The 21,019-nt window shown below is 36.7% G+C and overlaps 1 protein-coding gene across 5 annotated transcripts in view; it reads left to right on the plus strand.

Annotated features, from left to right (window-relative positions):
- CNTNAP4 (contactin associated protein family member 4) overlaps positions 1–21,019 on the plus strand; it is a 270,899-nt gene that overhangs the window by 51,616 nt on the left and 198,264 nt on the right. For all 5 annotated transcript variants that reach the window (XM_083819196.1, XM_083819200.1, XM_083819197.1 and 2 more), the window contains exon 2: positions 7,734–7,844. In XM_083819196.1, the coding sequence (XP_083675322.1) occupies positions 7,734–7,844 (111 nt within the window). The remainder of the gene's footprint in view (positions 1–7,733; positions 7,845–21,019) is intronic.

Consider the following 21,019-nt stretch of genomic DNA (forward strand, 5'->3'; position numbering starts at 1 on the left):
ACATACTGATGAATAGTTAAGATAAATATTATATTATTTGTTTTTAATATTAAAAAGCTTTACTACTCTGTGTTGCCAGGATCCCTGACAAAATTTGTTAGCAATAAACAAACAAACAAAAATAATAATAATAAAATACAAAAGCAAAACAAACAAACAAACAAACAAACAATGGTGAAAGATCATAAGTTGTGCCAGGGGAGGCTTAGTCTAGAAATTAAGAGACATTTCTTCTCAGAAAGAGTAGTCAAACATTAGAATGAGTTGCCCAGGGAACTGGTGACATCATCATCCCTGGGGGTGTTCAGGGAAAGGTTGGACGTGGTGCTTAGGAACATGGTTTAGTGGGTGATATTGGTAGTATGGTAGTATTTAGAGGGTGACCAGATATTCTTGAAGGTTTTTTCCAACCTTAATGATTCTATGATTCTAATAGTAGAAATATTAATTATAAAATATAAAACTGAGTTAAAAAAAAAAAGGCAAATATCCATAAGATCCCCACTTTCATAGACTGCTGATGTTTTATAATGTTTTCTACTTAATCTGTCTAGTTTTGACTAATTTGATAAGAACTGTGTCTTTAAGATAAAATAGAGAAGATACTTGTCTATTTAGTAAAAGGTAAGCCCTTCTACTTTCTTGCATTTGCATCTCAAACAAGATGATATAAAAATGCTACTGCAGAATACTTGGTTAATTAATGTATTTTTCTGTATGTCTTTAAAGTGAATAAGAAGTATCTAGCAGAGGAAAATTGGTTTCTTGTGCTCACTTCCCATTCCAGATTCTTCCTTATCTTGAAATATATGCAGTTAAGTCTGGATGTCTCCTTGAAGGAAATGTAGCATTACAGTAAACATCGTATGTCTGATGCAAATAGCATATTAAGCATAATTAATTGCTAAGTCTCAGAATTCTGTGCTAAATTTGTGTGAACTACAGTCTGTAAAGGCTAAAAATTTTGTCAGGCTATACAAGATTGAAACTACAAGATTTTGTATCAAACACAAGAAAAAAATCAGTGTTACCTTGAAGATTATCTCCTTGCTAAATCATTCTTTTCATTTAGAGGTAATTTTTTACCTGTCATAAAAGCTCCAAAACCAAACAGTTACAACCCCCTTTTTTCTTCTGGTTTATTTATTTATTTATTTATTTATTTTTAATAATCATGGGCATTCAGCTCCACTCCTTCTCTTTCTACCACACTACAAGAAATAGCTGAAATCTACTGATAAAAAGTCATATAAAAATAATAAATAAATAAATAAATAAATAGCCTGAGCTGGTCACCAGAAGTGATTTTTCTTGAAGGCTTAATATTTTTCAAAGTATTAGGTAGCTGAAAATGTTTAGAAATCAGCAAAATAAATAAGCTCTGATAGCTCTTGTATGCAGTTCAAATGAGATATATGAAAATGACTAAAAATCTTCCACAAAATGAAATGAGGAGTGAAAAAGGGAAAGACTAGTGGCTATGAACAGCTTCAAGAACTTCATAAAAGTATACACTAAGCAGTGCAACTTTTCTGGTCACTTGTATTCTAGTCACTTCTTTTTCTAGCCACTTTTAGCTACAGACAGTAGAAGACTGAAGATGAAGTGCCCTCTGGGCAAAAATAGTTTATCCCTGGTCATGAAACAAATGCAAGGGAAGGCATATATAATAGTAACAGCTGCCATAGGCCAGTTTCATGCTAAGTGACTTTATATATTGTATAGGTAGAAGACCTGCAGCTAACCTGATCTAATTGTCTGTAAATCTATCAACCTGACTTCTCCTCATTATTATCCTTACTGAGGAAAAGCTCACCATAACCAGGACCAGCTTTACAGTCAATACCTCTCAGCAAACAGAGGGAGAGGGGCACATCTCTTTTGACTTGTGTCATATGAATCCCGTTAAATTCAATGAATCTTTTGGAACTAAGGCTTGCACATGTACCTTAGACTAAATTACCACAGTTAAAGATTCTGTTAAGTAACATGAAATACATGCTCACTCTTAGGCAAAATTAACTATTTTTTTCTGTTGAAAACAATAGAGAGTCTCAAGGCAATTTGAACTTCATAGTAATAGAAACAGGAACCCTTTAGAGTCTATTACTGAATCATAGTTGTAAACTATGGAGGCTGGTTTATTGAAGGGTGTTTTTTGTGGCACTTTTTTTTTTTTTCTTCCCCTAAGGTTTTAGCAAGTACTAGTCCTATTGATAGAACATGACATGCCTTCCATTTTTAAGTGCCTCCCTCCTTTAAATTACTATTTTTTTGATCACAGATATTCTTTTATACAAATTGAAATGTATTGATAGCATCAAATTTAACCTTCCTTAGCACTGCAGCTTCACTTACACAAGAAATATGAATATTAATCAATTTCCTAGAGATTCCAGAGTTATTATTTCTTCCTATCTATTCCAGTAAGGCTGCATTTCCACTTGTGCCTCGTTAGTCTACTACCTGAAGATTATGTGTTTAGTTTTCCAAAATTGAGAAAACATTCTTTCATTAATTTGTTTTTGCTGTTTTGTTGTTGTTTTGATTTTCATGTGTCTCACTGTGTCAGCTGATGTGTTTGTTGTTAATATTAAAACTTCTAATATTCTGCTTTCAACAGTGTGCCCAGGTGGCAAAGAATGTCAATAGCATCCTGGCTTGTATCAGGAATAATGTAGCCGGCAGAACCAGGAAGGTCATCCCGCGGTACTCGACTCTGTTGAGGCCACAGAGTAGTGTGTTCAGTTTTGGGACCCTCACTGCAAGATATTGAGGCCCTGGAGCATGTCCAGAGAAGGGCTATGAAGCTGGTTAAGGGTCTGGAACAAGAGTCTTATGAGGAGAGGCTGAGGGAACTGCGATTGTTTAGTCTGGAGAAGAAGCTCAGGGAAGACCTTATTGCTCTCTACAACTACCTGAAAGTAAGGTGTGGGGAGCTAAAGGTTGTCCTCTTATTGCAGATAATGAGAGATAAGACTAGAGCAAATGGCCCTCAAGTTGTGCCAGGGAAGATTCAGATTGGATATTAGGAGACATTTCTTCTCAGAAAGAGTGGTTAGGTTTTGGAACGGGTTGCCTATGAAGATGGTGGAGTCACTGTACCTGGGGGTGTTTAACGAAAGGGTAGATGTGGTACTTAGGGAAATGGTTTAGTGGGCCATATTGGTGGCAGCTCGATGGTTAGACCAGCTTATCTTGGAGGTCTTTTCCAACCTTAAAGATTCTGTGACTCTATTTTATGATTCTATATTTTGTTTAGGTCACTGAAAATGCCAAAGAAATAAATAGTGTTTTAAGGAGGTCAAGAACTACAATCTTTTTCCTTCTTTCCTATGTCATGCTTTACCAGAAGTTCAGTAGGTTATTGAGAAATCGGTAGTTTTTCGTAGTATTGAAAAAGTTTGGAGTAAACTAAATTTTAAGAAAATCAAATATTTAAATATCTATATATATATAATTGCTGGAATTAATCTCATTAAAAAGTTAAATAAATGAAATTATAATGTTAATTTGTGCATGCTGTGGCATTGGGATGCTTTAATTTGAATTAAACAAGATTTTGAATAAAGTGAATACCTCAATTTAATACATTCATTTCCTAGACAATTATGAATATGTTCTAGTTTCAGTTAGGACAAAGTTCATTTTCCTCCTAGTAGCTGGTAAGGTGCTATGTTTTGGATTAGGATGAGAAGAGTGCTGATAACATGCTGATGTTTTAATTGTTGCAGAGCAGTGCTTACACTAAGCCAAGGACTTTTCAGCTTCTCACTCTGTCCTTCTGGGGCGTAACAACCCTAAGCAGTGCTACAGGCTGGGAGATGAGTGGTTGGAAAGCTGTCTGGCTGAGAAGGACCTGGGAGTACTGGTTGATAGGCAGCTGAATATGAGACAGCAGTATGCTCAGGTGGCCAAGAAGGCCAACAGCATCCTGTCTTGTATAAGAAGCAGTGTGGCCAGCAGGTCTAGGGAAGTGATTGTCCTCCTGTACTCTGGTGAGGCCGCACCTCAAGTACTGTGTTCAGTTTTGGGCCCCTCACTACAAGAAGGACATGGAGGTGCTCGAGAGAGTCCAGAGAAGGGCAATGAAGCTGGTGAGGGGTCTGGAGAACAAGTCTTACGAGGAGCGGCTGAGGGAGCTGGGGTTGTTTAGCCTGGAGAAGAGGAGGCCCAGGGGAGACCTTATCGCTCTCTATAGGTACTTTAAAGGAGGCTGTAGAGAGGTGGGGGGTTGGTCTATTCTCCCACATGCCTGGTGACAGGACGAGGGGGAATGGGCTAAAGTTGCGCCAGGGGAGGTTTAGGTTGGATGTTAGGAAGAACTTCTTTACTGAAAGAGTTGTTAGACATTGGAATGGGCTGCCCAGGGAGGTGGTGGAGTCGCCATCCCTGGAGGTCTTTAAGAGACGTTTAGATGTAGCCCTTAGTGATATGGTTTAGTGGAGGTCTTGTTAGTGTTAGGACAGAGGTTGGACTAGATGGTCTTGGAGGTCTCTTCCAACCTAGACGATTCTGTGATTCTGTGATTCTGCCAGCGGGCAGGCTAGGGGTGCAGCAGGAGCTGGGAGGGGACAGACCCAGGACAGCTGACCCAAACTGGCCAAAGGGGTATTCCATACCATCTGACGTCATGCTAAACAATATATAGGGCTGGCTAGCCAGGGTGGGGAGGCCGGCTGCTCGGGGATAGGCTGGGCATTGGTCAGCGGGTGGTGAGCAATTGCATTGTGCATCACTTGTTTTGTACACATTATTATTATTACTACTACTACTACTACTACTACTAGTAGTAGTAGTAGTAGTAGTACTAGTAGTAGTATTTTCCTATCTTAATAAACTGTCTTTATCTCAACTCACAGGCTTCACTTTCCCGTTTCTCTCCCCCATCCCAGAGAGGGAGGGGGGAGGGTAAGCGAATGGCTGTATAGTGTTTAGCTGCCGGCAGGGTTAAACCACAACAGAATAACATTCTTACTACAAGTTTACTTGAAGTAACTAAGTGCTGGACTTTATCATTTGTTTATTCAATATAAATTTGCACTCAAATTGAAAAACTTGAATACCTGTGAATCTATACTATGTACTAAGCTGAAGATTTTGTTAACATGCAGAAGCCTCTTTTTGTGTGTGTGTGCCTGTAACATTATTATTATTTTTTTTTCACTGCATGGAAATGATAATATACATTTATGCAAGCTGAAAAATTAAATCTCAGCTTGTCCCTGTATTCTTACTACTACTACTATTTAAGAAGTTGCTTCCAATATTTATTTTACCGGCCCTAGTGTTATAAACATGAATGAAATAATTGCTTAACTATATGATAATATTTCTAAGCAACATCTGTTTTAGATCATATGGTACGATGGTCTATGTAAGTTTTCTTACATAAATATTTTGTACGTAAAATTTCTTGGTTTAGTTTGAATTTGGTTAATGAGATAGCTTTGGTAGCTGGAGCAGAAATGATAGGCATACTTTGTACATGCAACATATATTGTTTTACACCTGTAAAATACCTCAGGTTCTTTATAAATTTGATTAATCTGCACTATGATTATGGTGGAATGAAAGGCTTATGTTACTTTTGCAACTTTTACTATTTGTTGATGAAACAGACATTATTTTGTTTATATATCCCTCTCCCTATATTTTCACATTCTTCATTTCTTTATATATTTAAACCAGTTTTACTTCATCTTTTCATATCTTGTTCCCAGAAAAAAAAAATCCTCTGTCCCATTCTATTTAACTAAATATATATTTTTTAATAACAGCTGTTACAACTTGTGTCAATATACTGCATTAACCACTGCATTAACCAACCATAACAGCGCCTATTTCACAGTGATTCTTCTCTTTGAAAAGAAGCTATGCAATATCTTCCTTCCCTTCCCACAACCCTAGCAAAGCCTATTTCACAATGACTCTTCTCTTTGAAAGGAAACTACTAGCTCTTTCCCTTTCCCTTTCCCTTTCCCTTTCCCTTTCCCTTTCCCTTTCCCTTTCCCTTTCCCTTTCCCTTTCCCTTTCCCTTTCCCTTTCCCTTTCCCTTTCCCTTTCCCTTTCCCCTTCCCTCTCTTTCCCTCTTCTGTGTTTCCAGCTGGAGAATTTCTCCCTAACATCATAGCCTTTCACTACTATAAATCTAGCCTTCCATTACTATAAATCTAATCTGTGGATAATGAGGTTAAAAATGAGTTTGTGGATAGACATTAAAGAGTAGTTATAAAATGCTGCAGTTTGTATTATGGAAGAATAGAGGAGGAAACACACTTATGAATACAAATTCGTATTTTTCTTGTTCCTTTCACATTCAATTCAGTTACACTGAATTTGGTAAAAGGGTGGTATATGTATGCTTATCAAGACCAAGTAATGTAGCCTCTTGTTTGTGGAGACTGGACGTTATGTGTGTGATTTAAGATTTCTAACTGAAGCAGTCGTGGAAAGCATCTGATCTTCTCCTTAGAAAGAGTTTTTCTTAGAGAACCAAATGAACCAACCCGAAAAATAATAGGTATTTGAAAGTGATAAAAAAAAAAAAAAAAAAAAAAAAAAAAAAACAGCCCCTGGAGCCATTTATTTAAAAGGATTGCTGCTAATTAGAAATATTCATAATGAATCAGCAGAAACAATTATCTGAGTCAGGAAAAGATGTATTAATTCTCATTCATGATTTTGACAGTGGGAACCTGGTAGACAAAAAGAAGGCTTTGTAGAAAAAGAGCTCACCTATGAGTTTTCACTTAGCATTTACATTCAGAGAATGTTTGTCCTGAAAACAACCATTTCATAAAGACTAATAATTTACATAATTTCCCCACATTATCTAATTAACAGATGCCAGCACAGTATAGAAATAGAAAGGGTTCCTCACATATCTAGTGTTTTAAAGTTCATCTTCTTTCAGATAAGATTATAAAATATATTGATTCTCAATTTACATTTTGCAAATTTAAATGGAGAATGAATGCATGCCCTGGATAGTAATTGAGCCGGAGAAGCATTTAACATCCAAAGTATTGATTAACATTTGCTTGTTTGTGCACCATTGATTATGAACTACAGTTAAGTTTTTGTTTGTTTGTTTGTTTGTTTGTTTGTTTTTCCAAATAACTCAGGTTTCATTCTGTCTGGTGTTAGGACTTTCATGTTGATAACTGTGTGCTAATGATTTTGTGCTGCATCTTTATCAAGCTCATAGTGTTAACAAAGCAAAAGATTTTCCAATTTGTCATTCTAACAAGTCTTAAAATGGGTGTGATGATTTTTTTTTTTAATTTAATTTTATTATTACTATTTTATTTAATGGAAATAAAGGTATTGTGATAAGGTTATGGTTTCATGCTATTCAAATCAAGGCTACAAGGTGTTAGATCCTATCCATATAAGCGAGTGAGCTGTGGACAATTGATTATAATAATCTCAGAATTTAGGTTAGAATTGGGTAACTACAGCCAGTTGAAGAACACAGCAAATTATATCCTTACATCCTCATGGAAAAAAAAAAAAAAAAAAAAGGTGGGGGGGAGGGGGCGGGGAGGGAATGGGAATTGCTGCTTAAGTACAGATACTTATATTTTACTTAGAGAAATGAAAAATGTTTTGAGATGTGCTTCTATCAGATACAGGTTTAATTCAAATATTTTACTGTTGTTCTATCAGTTACAGTTCCAGTAAGTGGGTGTTCACTTCACTAACCTAAACTTGATATTTTTCACTGACAGATAATTGTGATGATCAGTTGGTGTCTGGTTTGCCTCAGTCATCATTCAGTAGTTCATCAGAGCTGTCTAGCAGTCACAGCCCTGGATTTGCAAGGCTCAATCGAAGAGAGGGTGAGTGCACAGTATTGGTTGATTGATGTTTGCTTTTTATAAATAAAATAAAATAAAATAAAATAAAATAAAATAAAATAAAATAAAATAAAATAAAATTACAGCATTTTCTTACCTGTGTACAAAGTGGAAATGATGCATAGTGAGCGTGTTTGGGGATACTGAGGCAGTAGAGACTAACATTTATTATTTTAACGAGAGTGGAAAGGTAAAACAGTTAATCTGAAATAACTCACTACATTTAGTTTTCTTTGTGGCAAAATTTTGTGAAGATTTTACTAATTTTCATGTAAGGGATTCTTCCTGAATGAATCTGAAATCTTCATGTGATTTTCCAGCATTAAATGTAGACAGTTTTGGACATATATTTGTGCTTATTCCAAAAACATCTTTTTAAAACAATTTTGTTTCTAAGCAAAATAAAATAGAATAAAATAATGCAAATAATCTCTTTTCTCATAGAGGAGAAATAGAGGAAATGCAAAGATATGAGTGTAATTTCATGTCTTTGTGTAAGGAATTAGAGATAAATGCATATTCCAGTTGGAAAGTTAGGATTAGATATTTAGAAAATAGGTTTTAGAAAATGTTTTATATTTTTCTTGGAAATTTAAGATCCTAATTATTGTAATTTTATTTTTTCAATGAATCTATTATTTTATTATTCACTGAGACTGTGGGAAAATATTTAACTATCATATGGCCCAATTTTTTAGTAAAGGAAAAGAAACCTTGCTATTAAGTTATTAGTTATATTACATTAATGTGCTGACAGCACAATATCACCTCCAAATTTTTTCTGATTTACTAATTAAACGTAGAGTTTCAGTCACTTTAGACTAAAAATTTCAGAACAATTATAAGATATTTTTTCTTTTGTTAAATGCCCTTAAAGTTTGTTAGATGTTTTCTATTATACTTGATCATTTTTCACAGCAGTTCCAGAGACTGTTCATTTTAGCTGAAGGAACTAGTATCTTATATTTAATGTTAAGTTTACTATATGAAGAATTTCTTCTAAGTAGTGTAGATATGTTTTCTGTTCCTAATGACAAAAGTCTTATTATATTTTCTCTGTGAAAGACATCTCTTCTGAAGGTTCATACAGTATCTGTTTGCTGATATAAATTCCGACAAGAAAAAAAAGAAAAAAAAAGAAAAAAAAAAAGAAAAAAAAGGAATTTAAACTGTCAAGATGCATCACGTTAAACTTTGTGCTGTGTTGGTGGTCTATTTTATAATGAGTTAAAAAGTCACATTAAAGACAAATGTAACTACACTGAACATTAAAAAGATTAAATTAAGTTTGAATTAACTTTGAAATACTGAGAAATCTCAATAGTCAGCTTCATTAGCCAAGTGTCCAGGAGCTCAGTTATTCCTGTCAATAACATAAGATTTCCTTTTTTTTTTTTTTTTTTTTCTCACCATACCAATGAGGTTCTTGGTCTTAACATCAAAGTGCTAATGCTAAGGATGAATAAATATCTTTAGGAAGGATCTTATTAAAATCTGGTAATATATATTATTGGTAAATAAAATCCCACTGATGACATACCTAAAAATAATATTCTGTTTTAAAGTTATGGCAAAACAGCTAAACTTCAGGTTGAAATGAATTTAGTTTAGATATCCAAGAACATATGTTACTGTTATGAATCATGTCTGTTGTTTGTAAGCTATGACCCAAGTGTAGACTATGTTCAAGGACATTTTAAAGCTCAACTTTCTGATAATTAGTAAACTGAGAACAAGAGCAAAAATTGGCTGAAACTACTATACTGGCTTTTCTAAGAATGAGTTGCTGGGGACACTGACTTCTGTTTAATTATTACCCATGAGGAAATGAAGAAATTAGTTCAGAGGTAAAGAAAACACGCTTAACATGCGATGTCTTAGATCACAACCTAACCTTAATAACTCAGCATTAATACAGACAATAAGAACTGTACTGGTTATTTAGAGCCATTCAAATAAACCTGTTGTATTTGGTTTACGTGGCAAGGCTTTGGTAGCAGGGACTGCTGGGGAGGCCTCTGAGAGAATAGTACAGAAGCCGCCCCATGTTAGGTAAGCACCAGTTTCAGCCAGCTCCAATATGGGACCCGCTGCTGCCCAGAGCTGAACCAATGGATGGTGTTGTTTTCACATCTCTGAGATCAGATTCAAGAAAGGGAAAAAACTGCTGCACCACAGCAGCTGGAAGAGTGAGGAGTGAGAAACAGCTTTGCAGACACCCAGGTCAGTGCAGAAGGAGGGCAGGAGGTGTTCCAGGCGCCATAGCAGAAGTTCTGCTGCCACCTGTAGAGAGGCCCCTGGTGGACCAGGCTGTCCCCTTGCTGCCCATGGTGTACCACAGCAGAGCAGATCTACAGGCTGCAGCCTGTGGTGGAACCCATGGTGGAGCATGCGGATCTGACCTGAAGGAGGCTGTGGCCAGTGGAGAACCCCTGCCGGAGGAGACTCCAGGTCAGACCTGTAGCCCATGGAGAGTAGACCACGTAGGAGCTGGTGATCTGGCAGGAGCTGCTGCCTGTGGGGGACCCGTGCTGGAGCAGTTTGTTCCTGATGAATGGATCCTGTGATACAGACCCGTATCTGGAACAATTCTTAAAGAGCTGCTGCCTGTGGGAAGCCCATGCAGGATCAGTTCAGGAAGGGTTGTATCCCATGGGAGGGACCTCATGTTGGAGCAGGGGGAGAGAGTGGCTGTGTAGGAGCAGTGGAGACAAAATACCACAGACTGCAGCCACCATTCCCCGTTCCCCTGAGCCACTCAGGGGAGGAGGTGGAAGAGGGTGGATGGGAAAGAACGTGTTTTTAGTTTGTTTTTCTGTTTCTCATTGTTCCAGTCTGCTAGTAATAGGTAAAAAATTTCATCAACCTCCTCATGCTGAGTCTGTTTTGCCCATGACGATAATTGTAATCTCCCTGTTCTTATCTTAACCCTTGAGCTATTTTCGTCGTATTTTCTCCCCCTTTCCCTTTGAAGAGGAGGAGCGAGAGAGTGGTTGTGGTGAAGCTCGGCTGCTCAGCTGGGTATAACCACCACACTTGTTTACCCTATTAAATTTAAATACTATATTTTACATCAATATATATAGTTGATAAGTATGTAACAAAATCAACTTATAGCAATACTTTGCAATAACAAAAATATGTCCATTCTTGTATCTCTGTGATTCTGTGTGACATCCTCATCTCCAAATTGGAGAGATACAGATTTGATGGGTGGGCCATTCAGTGGATAAGGAATTGGTTTGAAGGTCACATCCAGAGAGTGGTGATCAATGGCTTTTTATCCAGGTGGAGGCCAGTGATGAGTGGTGTCCTTCAGGGGTCAGTCCTGGGACCGGTACTGTTTAATACCTTTATCAATGACATAGACAGTTGGATCGAGTGCACCCTCAAAAAGTTTGCAGATGACACTGAGCTGAGTGGTGCAGTGATACAAAAGAAGGAAGGGAAGCCATCCAAAGGGACCTACACAAGCTTGAGAAATGGGCCCACATGAACCTAATGAGATTCAACAAGTCCAAGTGCAAGGTGCTGCGCCTGGGTTGGGGCAATCCCAAGCGTGAGTACAGCCTGGGAGCAGAACTCATCAAGAGCAGCCTTGAAGGGAAAGACCTGGGGGAAAAGACTAGTGGACAAAAAGCTTGACATGAACCAGCAGTGTGCACCTCCAACCCAGAAGGCCAACTGCATCCTGGGCTGCATCAACAGAGGACTGGCCAGCAGGTCAGGGAATTGATTATCCTGCTCTACTCTGCCCTTGTGAGGCCCCACTTGGAGTACTGCATCCAGCTCTGGGGCCCCCAGAACAAGAAGGATGTCGACCTGTTAGAACAAGTCCAGAGGAAAGGCGCAAAGTTCCTATGAAGAAAGGCTGAGAGAGCTGTTCAGTCTAAAGAAGAGAAGGCTCCAGGGGGACCTCATTGCAGTTTTCAATATTTAAAGGGGGTTTATAAAAATGATGGAGAGCAACTTTTTCTTGGACAGAGAATGACAGAACAATGGTTGAGGGGAGATTCAGATTAGATGTTAGGAGGAAATTCTTCACTCAGATGGTGGTGAGGCACTGGAACAGGTTGCCCAGAGAAGTAGTGGATGCCCCATCCCTGGAGGTGTTCAAGACCAGGTTAGATGAGGCCCTGAACAACCTGATCTAGTGGGTGGCATCCCTGACTATGGCGGGGGTGTGGAACTAGGTGATCTTTAAGGTCCCTTCCAACAGAAGCCATTCTATGATCATAAAATCATCATAGAATGGCTTGGGTTGGAAGAGACCTTAAAGATCATCTAGTTCCACCCCCCCTGACATGGGCAGGAATGCCAACCACAAGATCACCTTGCCCAGGATCTTGTCCAACCTGGTCTTGAACACCTCCAGGGATGGGGTATCCACAACCTCTCAGGGCAATCTCTTTCAGTGCTTCACCACCTTGAGTAAAGAATTTCCTCCTAACCTCTAATATAAATTCCCTTTCTTTTTGTTTAAAACCATCCCCTCTTGTCTTGTCATTATCTGACTGAGCAAATAGTTGCTCTCCACTTTTTTCAGAAACCCACTTGAAGTATTGAAAAGTGAGGTCACCCCAGAGCCTTCTCTTCTTTAGGTTGAACAGCACCAACTTGCAGCCTTTCTTCACGAGAGAGGTGCTCCAGCCCCTTGATCATCTTCATGGTCCTCCTCTGGACCCATTCTAACAGATCCACATCCTTCTTGTGCTGGGGGCACCAGACCTGAACACAGTACTCCAAGCGGGGCATCAGTAGGGCAGAATAGAGGGGGACACAATCACCTCCGTTTTCATACTGGCCACTCCTCTTTTGGTGCAGCCCAGGATACAACTGGCCTTCTGGGCTGCAAGTACACTATTTTGAGCTTTTGATCCATCAGAACTCCCAAATCCTTCTCTGCAGGGCTGGTGTCAATGAGTTCTTCTCCCAGTCTGTGCTCATGTCCAGGACTGCTCTGGCCCAGGTGCAGATGCATTTAGACTTGTTGAACCTCATGTGGTTCACATGGGACCACTTATGGTTCTCCAGGCCCCTTTGGATGCCATCCTTTCCTTCTGTCATAACAACCGCACCACTCAGCTTGGTGTCATCTGCTAACATGCTGAGGGTGCACTCAATCCCACTGTCTATGTCATTGATAAAGCTATTAAACAGTACTGCTCCCAGGACAGACCCCTGAAGGACACTGCTTGTCACCAGCCTCCACTTAGATATAGAGCCATTGACTACCACTTTCTAGGTGCAACCTTCAAACCAATTCCTTATCCACTGAATAGTCCACCCATCAAATCTGTATCTCTCCAATTTGGTGTCCACGATGTCATGTGAGACCATGTCAAAGGCCTTTCAGAAGTCCAGGTAGATGACATCATTCGGTCTTCCTTTGTCAACTGACGCAGTCTCTCCATTGTTGAAAGCCACCAGATTAGTCAGGCATGATTTAGCCTTGGTGAAGTCGTGCTGGTTGTCCTGGATCACCTCTGTCCTGCATGTGCCTTGATATTGCTTCCAGGAGGATCTGTTGAATGATCTTGCCAGGCACAGAGGTGAGGTTCACCAGTCTGTAGTTCCCGAGATCCACTTTCTGCCCTTTTTTAAAACGGGACTGACATTTCCCTTTTTCCAGTCACCAGGGACTTCACCTCACTGCCAGGACTTTTCAAATATGATTGAGAGAGGCTTGGCAACTACGTCAGCCAATTCCTTCAGGACCCTGGGATGCATGTCATCAGGCCCCATAGACTTGTATGTGTTTATTTTCATCAGGTGATCTTGAACTTGCTCTTCAATTAGAGTGGGTAATGGTGATGATCTGCTATGTACTCACAGCCAGAAAATGTGTAGCAAAGAAGGAATATCCTAACTTAACTGGATTATCCCAGTGTACAAATTTGATGTGCAACCTGTTTTGAATGAAGTTGTTGTATTAATGAAAATTGTATATTGTGAAAGGAATTAGCTTAATTTGGAGTAATATGTGCTCTAAAAATCTTACCTAACATCTGAGTTCTCACTAAACTGTATCTTCCTAAAAAATATTAATCTTCCTAAAATGTACATGTAAAAACTTATTTACATTTCACAGAATCACTGTATGGTTGAAGTTGGAAGGGACCTCTAGAGGACATTTATTCCAACCCCATTGCCAAGCAAGGTGAACTAGAGCACATTGCACAGGATCACATCCAGGTGCGTTTTGAATATCTCCAGACTAGGACACTCCACAACCTTTCTGGGCAGCCTATTCAAGTTCTCCATTACCCTTATAGTAAAGTATTTTCTCATAGTCAAATGGAACTTACCATGTTTCAATTTGTGCCCATTACCTTTTGTCCTGTTTCTGGGCACCAATGAATAGAGTTTGGCCCTATCTGAAGAGGGCCAACACACCCCCTTCAGATATTTATACATATTGGTAAGATCCCCTCCCAGTCTTCTCTTCCTTAAGCTAAACAGCCCCAGCTCTCTCAGCATCTCCTCATGTGACAGGTGCTCCAGCCCCCTAATCATTTTCATGGTCCTCCTCTGGACTCATTCTAATAGTTCTTTGATCTTGTGGTAGTGTGGAGCCCAGAACTGGACACAATATTCCAGGTGAGGACCCACCAAGACTGAGTAGAGGGGAAGGATCACCTCCCTTTACCTGCTGGCAGCACTTTTCCCAATGCACCCCAGGAAACCATTAGCTTTCTTGGCCACAAGGGCACATTGCTCTCATAGTTAACCTACTGTCCACCAGGACTCCTAGGTCCTTCTCCACAGAGCTGCTTTCTAGCAGGTAAGCCCCCAACCTGTACTGACTGGTACACGGGGTTATTCTTCCCTAGGTGAAGGACCCTGCACTTGTCTCTGTTAAATTTCATGAGGTTCCTCTCCACCCAACTCTTCAGCCTGTACATGTCCCTCTGAATAGCAGCACAGCCAACTGGGGTATCAGACATTCATCAGGTTTTGAGTTATCAGCAAACTTGATGAGGGTGCACTCTTTTCCGTAATCCAGGTCATTGATGAATACGTTGAACAAAACTGGACCCAGTACCAACCCCTGTGGGACGCTGCTACCTGCAGACCTCCAACTAGACTGTGCCTCTGATTATAGCCCTCTGAGCTCTGCCGTTCAGTTAGTTCTCAATCCACCACACTGTCCACACATCTATCCCAGACTTACTGAGCTTGTCTATGAGGATGTTATGGGAGACAGTGTCGAAAGCCTTGCTGAAGTCAAGGTAGACCACATTCACTGCTCTCCCCTCATCTACCCAGCCATTTGGCTCTTTTTGTGTACTATGAAATCGTTTGTACCATGCATTTTTTAGAATTATCTTTTCCGTCACATTGTCCTCTAAGGAATATGTACATTATAAATGATCATGGCTTTACCTCTGGCATCTATCTACCTCATGTAGATACAAAGCAGTAGGATGCCCAATTATAAGACTGCTAGTTCGCTGTTTTCTCTTTTTGTCTATCTCAGGGTCACAGTACTCAACAGAGTAAAGATCAGAATGTCTTATTCATATTGCATGTTCAAAACATTTTATTTGGCTTAGTAATCAGACTGTTTGGTTAGGTTCTTTTTGGTTCAATTAAAAATGATTCTGTAGAATTGTGTTGATGGGACGAGACGAAAAATATATTTGGACTTCAATAAATTATTCTTAAATAAATTACTCTTATTTTTTTTAATTTTTGCACTTAGAGAATTATTACTTGATATTAAGCATTCTGTTCAAGAAGAATGTGAATTAGATTGATATGTTATTAGTGTTTGGAGGGGAGTGATTTTGACCTTCTAGCAAATTCAATTTAGAAAAGTAGATTATCCCAGTTCAATAGTGCACTTGTTTTTTAAACTATCAAAATTAGGGAAATTTGAACACAGTTTAAACAGAAAAAGTAGAGTGCTTTTACACAAATTGTTTAGAAGTCAAACTGTCATAATTCATCAGTAGAGAAATAAAATAAATCTGTAAATAAACATACACTGTTTCAGTCACCAAATACAGGGTAGAAATTACCAAGAATCTAACCAGAAAAGGAATATTTGAGGTTACACTGAAGAACAGAATAGGTCTTTAACCATATAGTTTTGAATTTAATAAATTGATAGGAAATTATAAAGGAACTGGGGAAAGAAAGCTACATTTTTTGAAGAAAAAAAATAATAAAGTATGGATTTCAAATAAAGACTGAATAAAAGGTACAACACAGACATATTAGTAGAACAGCTAACTATGATGTTATAAGCACAGAATACCTGTAAGTTTCATGTCTTTGTTTATAAAGGAAAAATGTAATGTGCTTGAATTATATGAGGACAGAAAAAGGGATTTTCGGTTCATTGACTGCCAAAGAAAGTGAAAACATCTAAGAATAAATTGTTAAATGTTCTGAAAACTTTGCATTAATATTGGTGTATTAGTTTCCTGAAGATTTACAAATATTCAATACATAAGTACAGACAATAAAATACTCCTGGTAAGTGCTAAAGTAGTTGCCATTACATCAGTTCTGCCTGAAATAATGGAAGGCTTGAAATAATAGAAAATACAAGATGCAAGTAAAAAGAATTAAATAAAAGGAAAATAGCTAATGAAAGTTAAATATTTTTAATGGAAAAGTAGACCTTAACAACAACAAATAACAAAACACCCCGATTTATATGTAACTTTGATTATTGATACATAACTCAGAAATGCAGGGATATGTGGGCTTCTATAGAATTTTGGCTAAATTTTGCATGACATTCTAACTTTAAATAACAGCAAAATATCAATACAGTCCAATTATATGGATTAAGATCTAGCTGGCTGATCTCAAAAATATTTATTGTTACTATATAAAGGTGTTTCCACAGAAATTCTGGAGAAACTTTAAGCCCATCTTTATTCATTACTTGTGTTAATTATTACAAGTAAATACAAATCATTTATGATGAAATGCATAAATAACATAAGGATTGGTGAAATAGAAAATAATCCTGCCAATAAGGCAAAAGGATGTAGATATGGTAATCAATTGCGCTATTGAAATAATCATTTTAACAAAGTGGGTTATAAAATTAAATGCTTAGAAGAAATTATGGTGTATGACCTCAGTCATTACTTCTCAGATAGAAACTGTATCCTACGAAGTTATGATTATGAATGAATCTGTGATCTGCGCTAAACCAGCAATATACTATTATTTCTTTAGCATGTTGTTTGGCAAAAAGAGGCAAGGAATCTTTTGTATGTACAAACAGATAAAAGGAGTTTTTTACTCATTAAGATTTTTATTTTTTTTTTAATGCCAATTCCACCACTGTGAACATAAGGAAGAAAAAAAAATATAGTGGGGAGATGTTTGTTTGTTTGTTTGTTTGATTGTTTTCAATCTTTTGATGCAAAATGAAAAAAAAAAAAAACCTACAACAACAAAGAGAAAATAGAGAACATAATTTTTAAGTGGTTATGCTGTCAGATCTTCAAAAGACTTGAAAAAGGCAGAGATAGAAGCATTTAAGGATTTTTTATTTTCTTTTTTTTTTCCTCATAAATTAGATAGGCAACACATACTTCTATACAGGTAGCTATTAAGCATCCCAAAACAAGGAAAAAAGTGACCAGCACTGAGAGCACACCTATTATGACTAGTGTTAGAAACCGCGAGTACCAACATCTAACTTGCTCCATTGTGTTTCTCTCCAATCATTGTCAATAACCTTTATGATGAATATTCACCTGAAGTTTGGCATTACATTGCTTCATCTGGAAATACAGAATGTTTATTGAAATATTATTTTCCAACAATGACCTGTGGAAGAGCTCTCTGTCAAACAGGAGAAGATTGCGTCATTGTTAAAGGCAGGGGTTCTTCTGTTTTTGACTGCAGTCTGATCAGTATTGTTCTTTGTACATACATAAAATCCTTTCATTCACCATTCCAATCCCAGTGGAAAATAGTTATTCATGGGGCTGTGAACCCTTCACCCAAGAACATTGGGCTGCCTTTGAATTAATGATCTTTTGTAAAATCAGGTAAAAATTCAGAAAACAATTGCCTGACAAGCATACCTTATATCTGTGCAGCTAAATGAGCTGGACAGGGATTTGGCTGTGATTGCCATTCATACACTAATACTTCGGTTTAGAATATGACAGAAGAAAATTAAATACAGAAGCTATTAAGTAGCCAAAAAATCTAGTTTACAGCTTTCTTTTTCCCTGAAGTGGGAAGTAGCCCATATATTTTAATTATGCTGTCAACTTATGTAGCCAGATACTCAAAAGTGGCCTAGAAACTTGAATACATTAAGATTTACCAAAAAAAAAAAAAAAAAGAGAAAAAAAGAGTAACTTTTTTCTCCGGTGTGCATATGGAACTGCATTCCCCCCCTCCCCCCCTCGCATTAATGTTCACCCTATCACATCTTACCATTTCACTGAATAGGGTATTCTTAGTACAGAGACAATCCTTGTAGTTTAACCACTTTTTAAGAACTTGCATTATGTAGGTTGAAATGGAAAAAAGAACATTTCTCATGGAATAAGAAAAAAAAGATTGATTAGTGACAAATACTTTTTTTTTTTTTTTTTTAGAAATTGTTTGACATGCACAAACTGAATAAATACTGAAATTTAAAATAAAAAGCAAAATCAAAACCTTAGTAGCATCGAGTTTTTTTAGTCACCAAAAGGTAATTGAAAAGAGATTACTCTCTCAATTTCATTAATATGCAAATAAAAATAATTAAATCTGGTAGTAAGAAAATAGAATGAAAAAGATCTAATCTGATGGTAAACATTGTGCAAATCTAAGTTGATCCAGCTAACATCATAGCTTAGATTTTTACGATTTACTTGATTTCAACAGGTCTGTAGAGAAAAGGACAAAAGTAGCATTCTGAATCTTTTGTTCTTAAACTGAATAAGATAATCAATGGCTACATTGACTAACACGTAAAAGACCAGATGATGCATACTGCTGTATTGTCAGTGAAAGTCCATTCGAAGTATTGTCAGTTTCTGAGGGAGAAATCATTGATTTTTATTTTTTAACAGCCCAGAATATTAATTATTAAATATTTTTTACTATCATTGAACAACTTTACTTTTGCTATAGAAACTGTCCTTAATACCTGTTTTAAACTCTTAAAGGATAACTTATGGGCATAAACAAAATTATGTATGCTGTGCTATTTACTGCACTATGTAGTTGTACTGGAAGAGTTTTAAGAAATGATCAGATTGACTTCAGCTTCAGTGAAGACAAGATCTGAAACAACAACATTTCATTATTGTATAAAGTAAAATCGACTTTTTTTTATTGTAATTCTGATACTTCAAAAATGTGTAGTAAGAGAGTAGTAAATTATTCGCAAGTGGAGTAAGCAAATAGTATAAAATATTTACAGGTATGTACAAAGCATTGTCCTTTCATGAACATTTATGAGGAGTTAGGAATATTCATACAGTTATTTTCAGAAGCTGAATTCCAGCTTTGTAATCAAAATCCATTCAAGCATAACAAAGCATAACAAAAGGTTTCAACCAGAGCTATTTCATCTGTGAGAACACCGGAAGAATAGGAAATCAAAATGATAATGAAAAGCACATAAAAAGCAGGAAAAATCCTGTAGTTGTTTGGGATTCTATTTCTACCTGAAATATAGCTATGGGAATTAAATATATATATATGTATAAAATATATATATATTAAAATAATAATAATATAATATATAAAATAATATATAAATAATATATAAAATAATATATATATTAAAAATGCATTGAGATATCATATTCAAATACTTCTAGAAATGAACTTGAATGTGCTGAAAAAAAGACCAAACATAAATGAAAAAGGTGAATTTATTACAATTCATTCAAGGTCAGAGGGAGTGACATTCTGTTGCTAATAAATGAAACAAACTTCAGAAGCATCTGCTTATTGTTAAACAGGCCAAAATTAGAGATTTTGGTTAATCTTCTAAATTAAAAGTTTAGGAAATTACCCATGTACACTTGACTAATTTTAATTGTACTGCCAAAACAATTTTAATTTCTTAAATTCCAGTCCCCTAAGGATTCCTTAATTATTCAGTGGAAAGGAAATTAATAAAAAAATATAAAACATTCTTCCTGTAACACTGTACGAAAGATCCAGAGACTTTAATGTGAAAATGTGGCATGAAAACTTAAAGTATCTTCCAACTCCTTTAAAATGTTTTTCTTTAGCTTCAATTAGCTCTCATTTTACTGGCATACAACATTCTACAGTGATCCTCCTCTTCTTACTGCCATAACAGAGGGACAGTACTGCCATACCAATTATTTCTGGTCAGAGAACTCAGAATTCCTAGTCAGAATTTGTCCCAAAACTGTGCAAAATGGTGACATTTTTATGAATATCTCTATAGTCACTATATCCCACAGGAAGGGTCAAAAATACAGACAATTCAAATAAACCCTATTATGTTCATAATCTTATATTATACATATTATATTGCATTCTTATCTACATCTTTAAATATCTTAAAGATGCAGAAAATCCTGTGCTGAACCATTTCAGAAAAGAATCCAGACGAGATGAAATTAAATTAGACATTTATAAAAAGTATAACTTTGGGAAGTAAAGGAGTCATTATGTAAAATTGACTAATACCTAAAGTATGACTAACTTCTGGAAGGTTACATTGACTTGACTATGTCTCATCTTTTTGCTGTGCAAGTAAATAGAAGTAAAGTATCCTGAATTCTTCAGGTAATATAATTTTATTCAATATATATTAAAAAAATATAATAATAAAGATATATGCAATATTAGATGTAATACCTTCAATACATAGATACACCATATAGTGGCATTAGGTATGTAAAATGCATATTTATATTTTCAGTCATTTTTTAAACTTTCTCACACAACCTAATCCTGTTTCAGCCATTTTTTGAAATTAGACTTCCAATTAAATTTTATTACTTAGCAGTTTCGATTAAATTCCATTTGTCTCCAGGCAAGATAAAAAACATTTTTTTTCTATCACTCATATCATTTTGTTTTTTCTTCTAAAACTGAAATAATTTATATTCTCAATTAATAATTTTCAGCTAAGTTTCATGTTATTGTGTAAGAAGAGTTAGGCATAGCAAATGGTGTTAGATCATGAAAAT

Source organism: Anser anser (assembly GCF_964211835.1).
Source record: "Anser anser genome assembly, chromosome: Z".
In the NCBI taxonomy this organism is placed as follows: Eukaryota; Metazoa; Chordata; class Aves; order Anseriformes; family Anatidae; genus Anser; species Anser anser.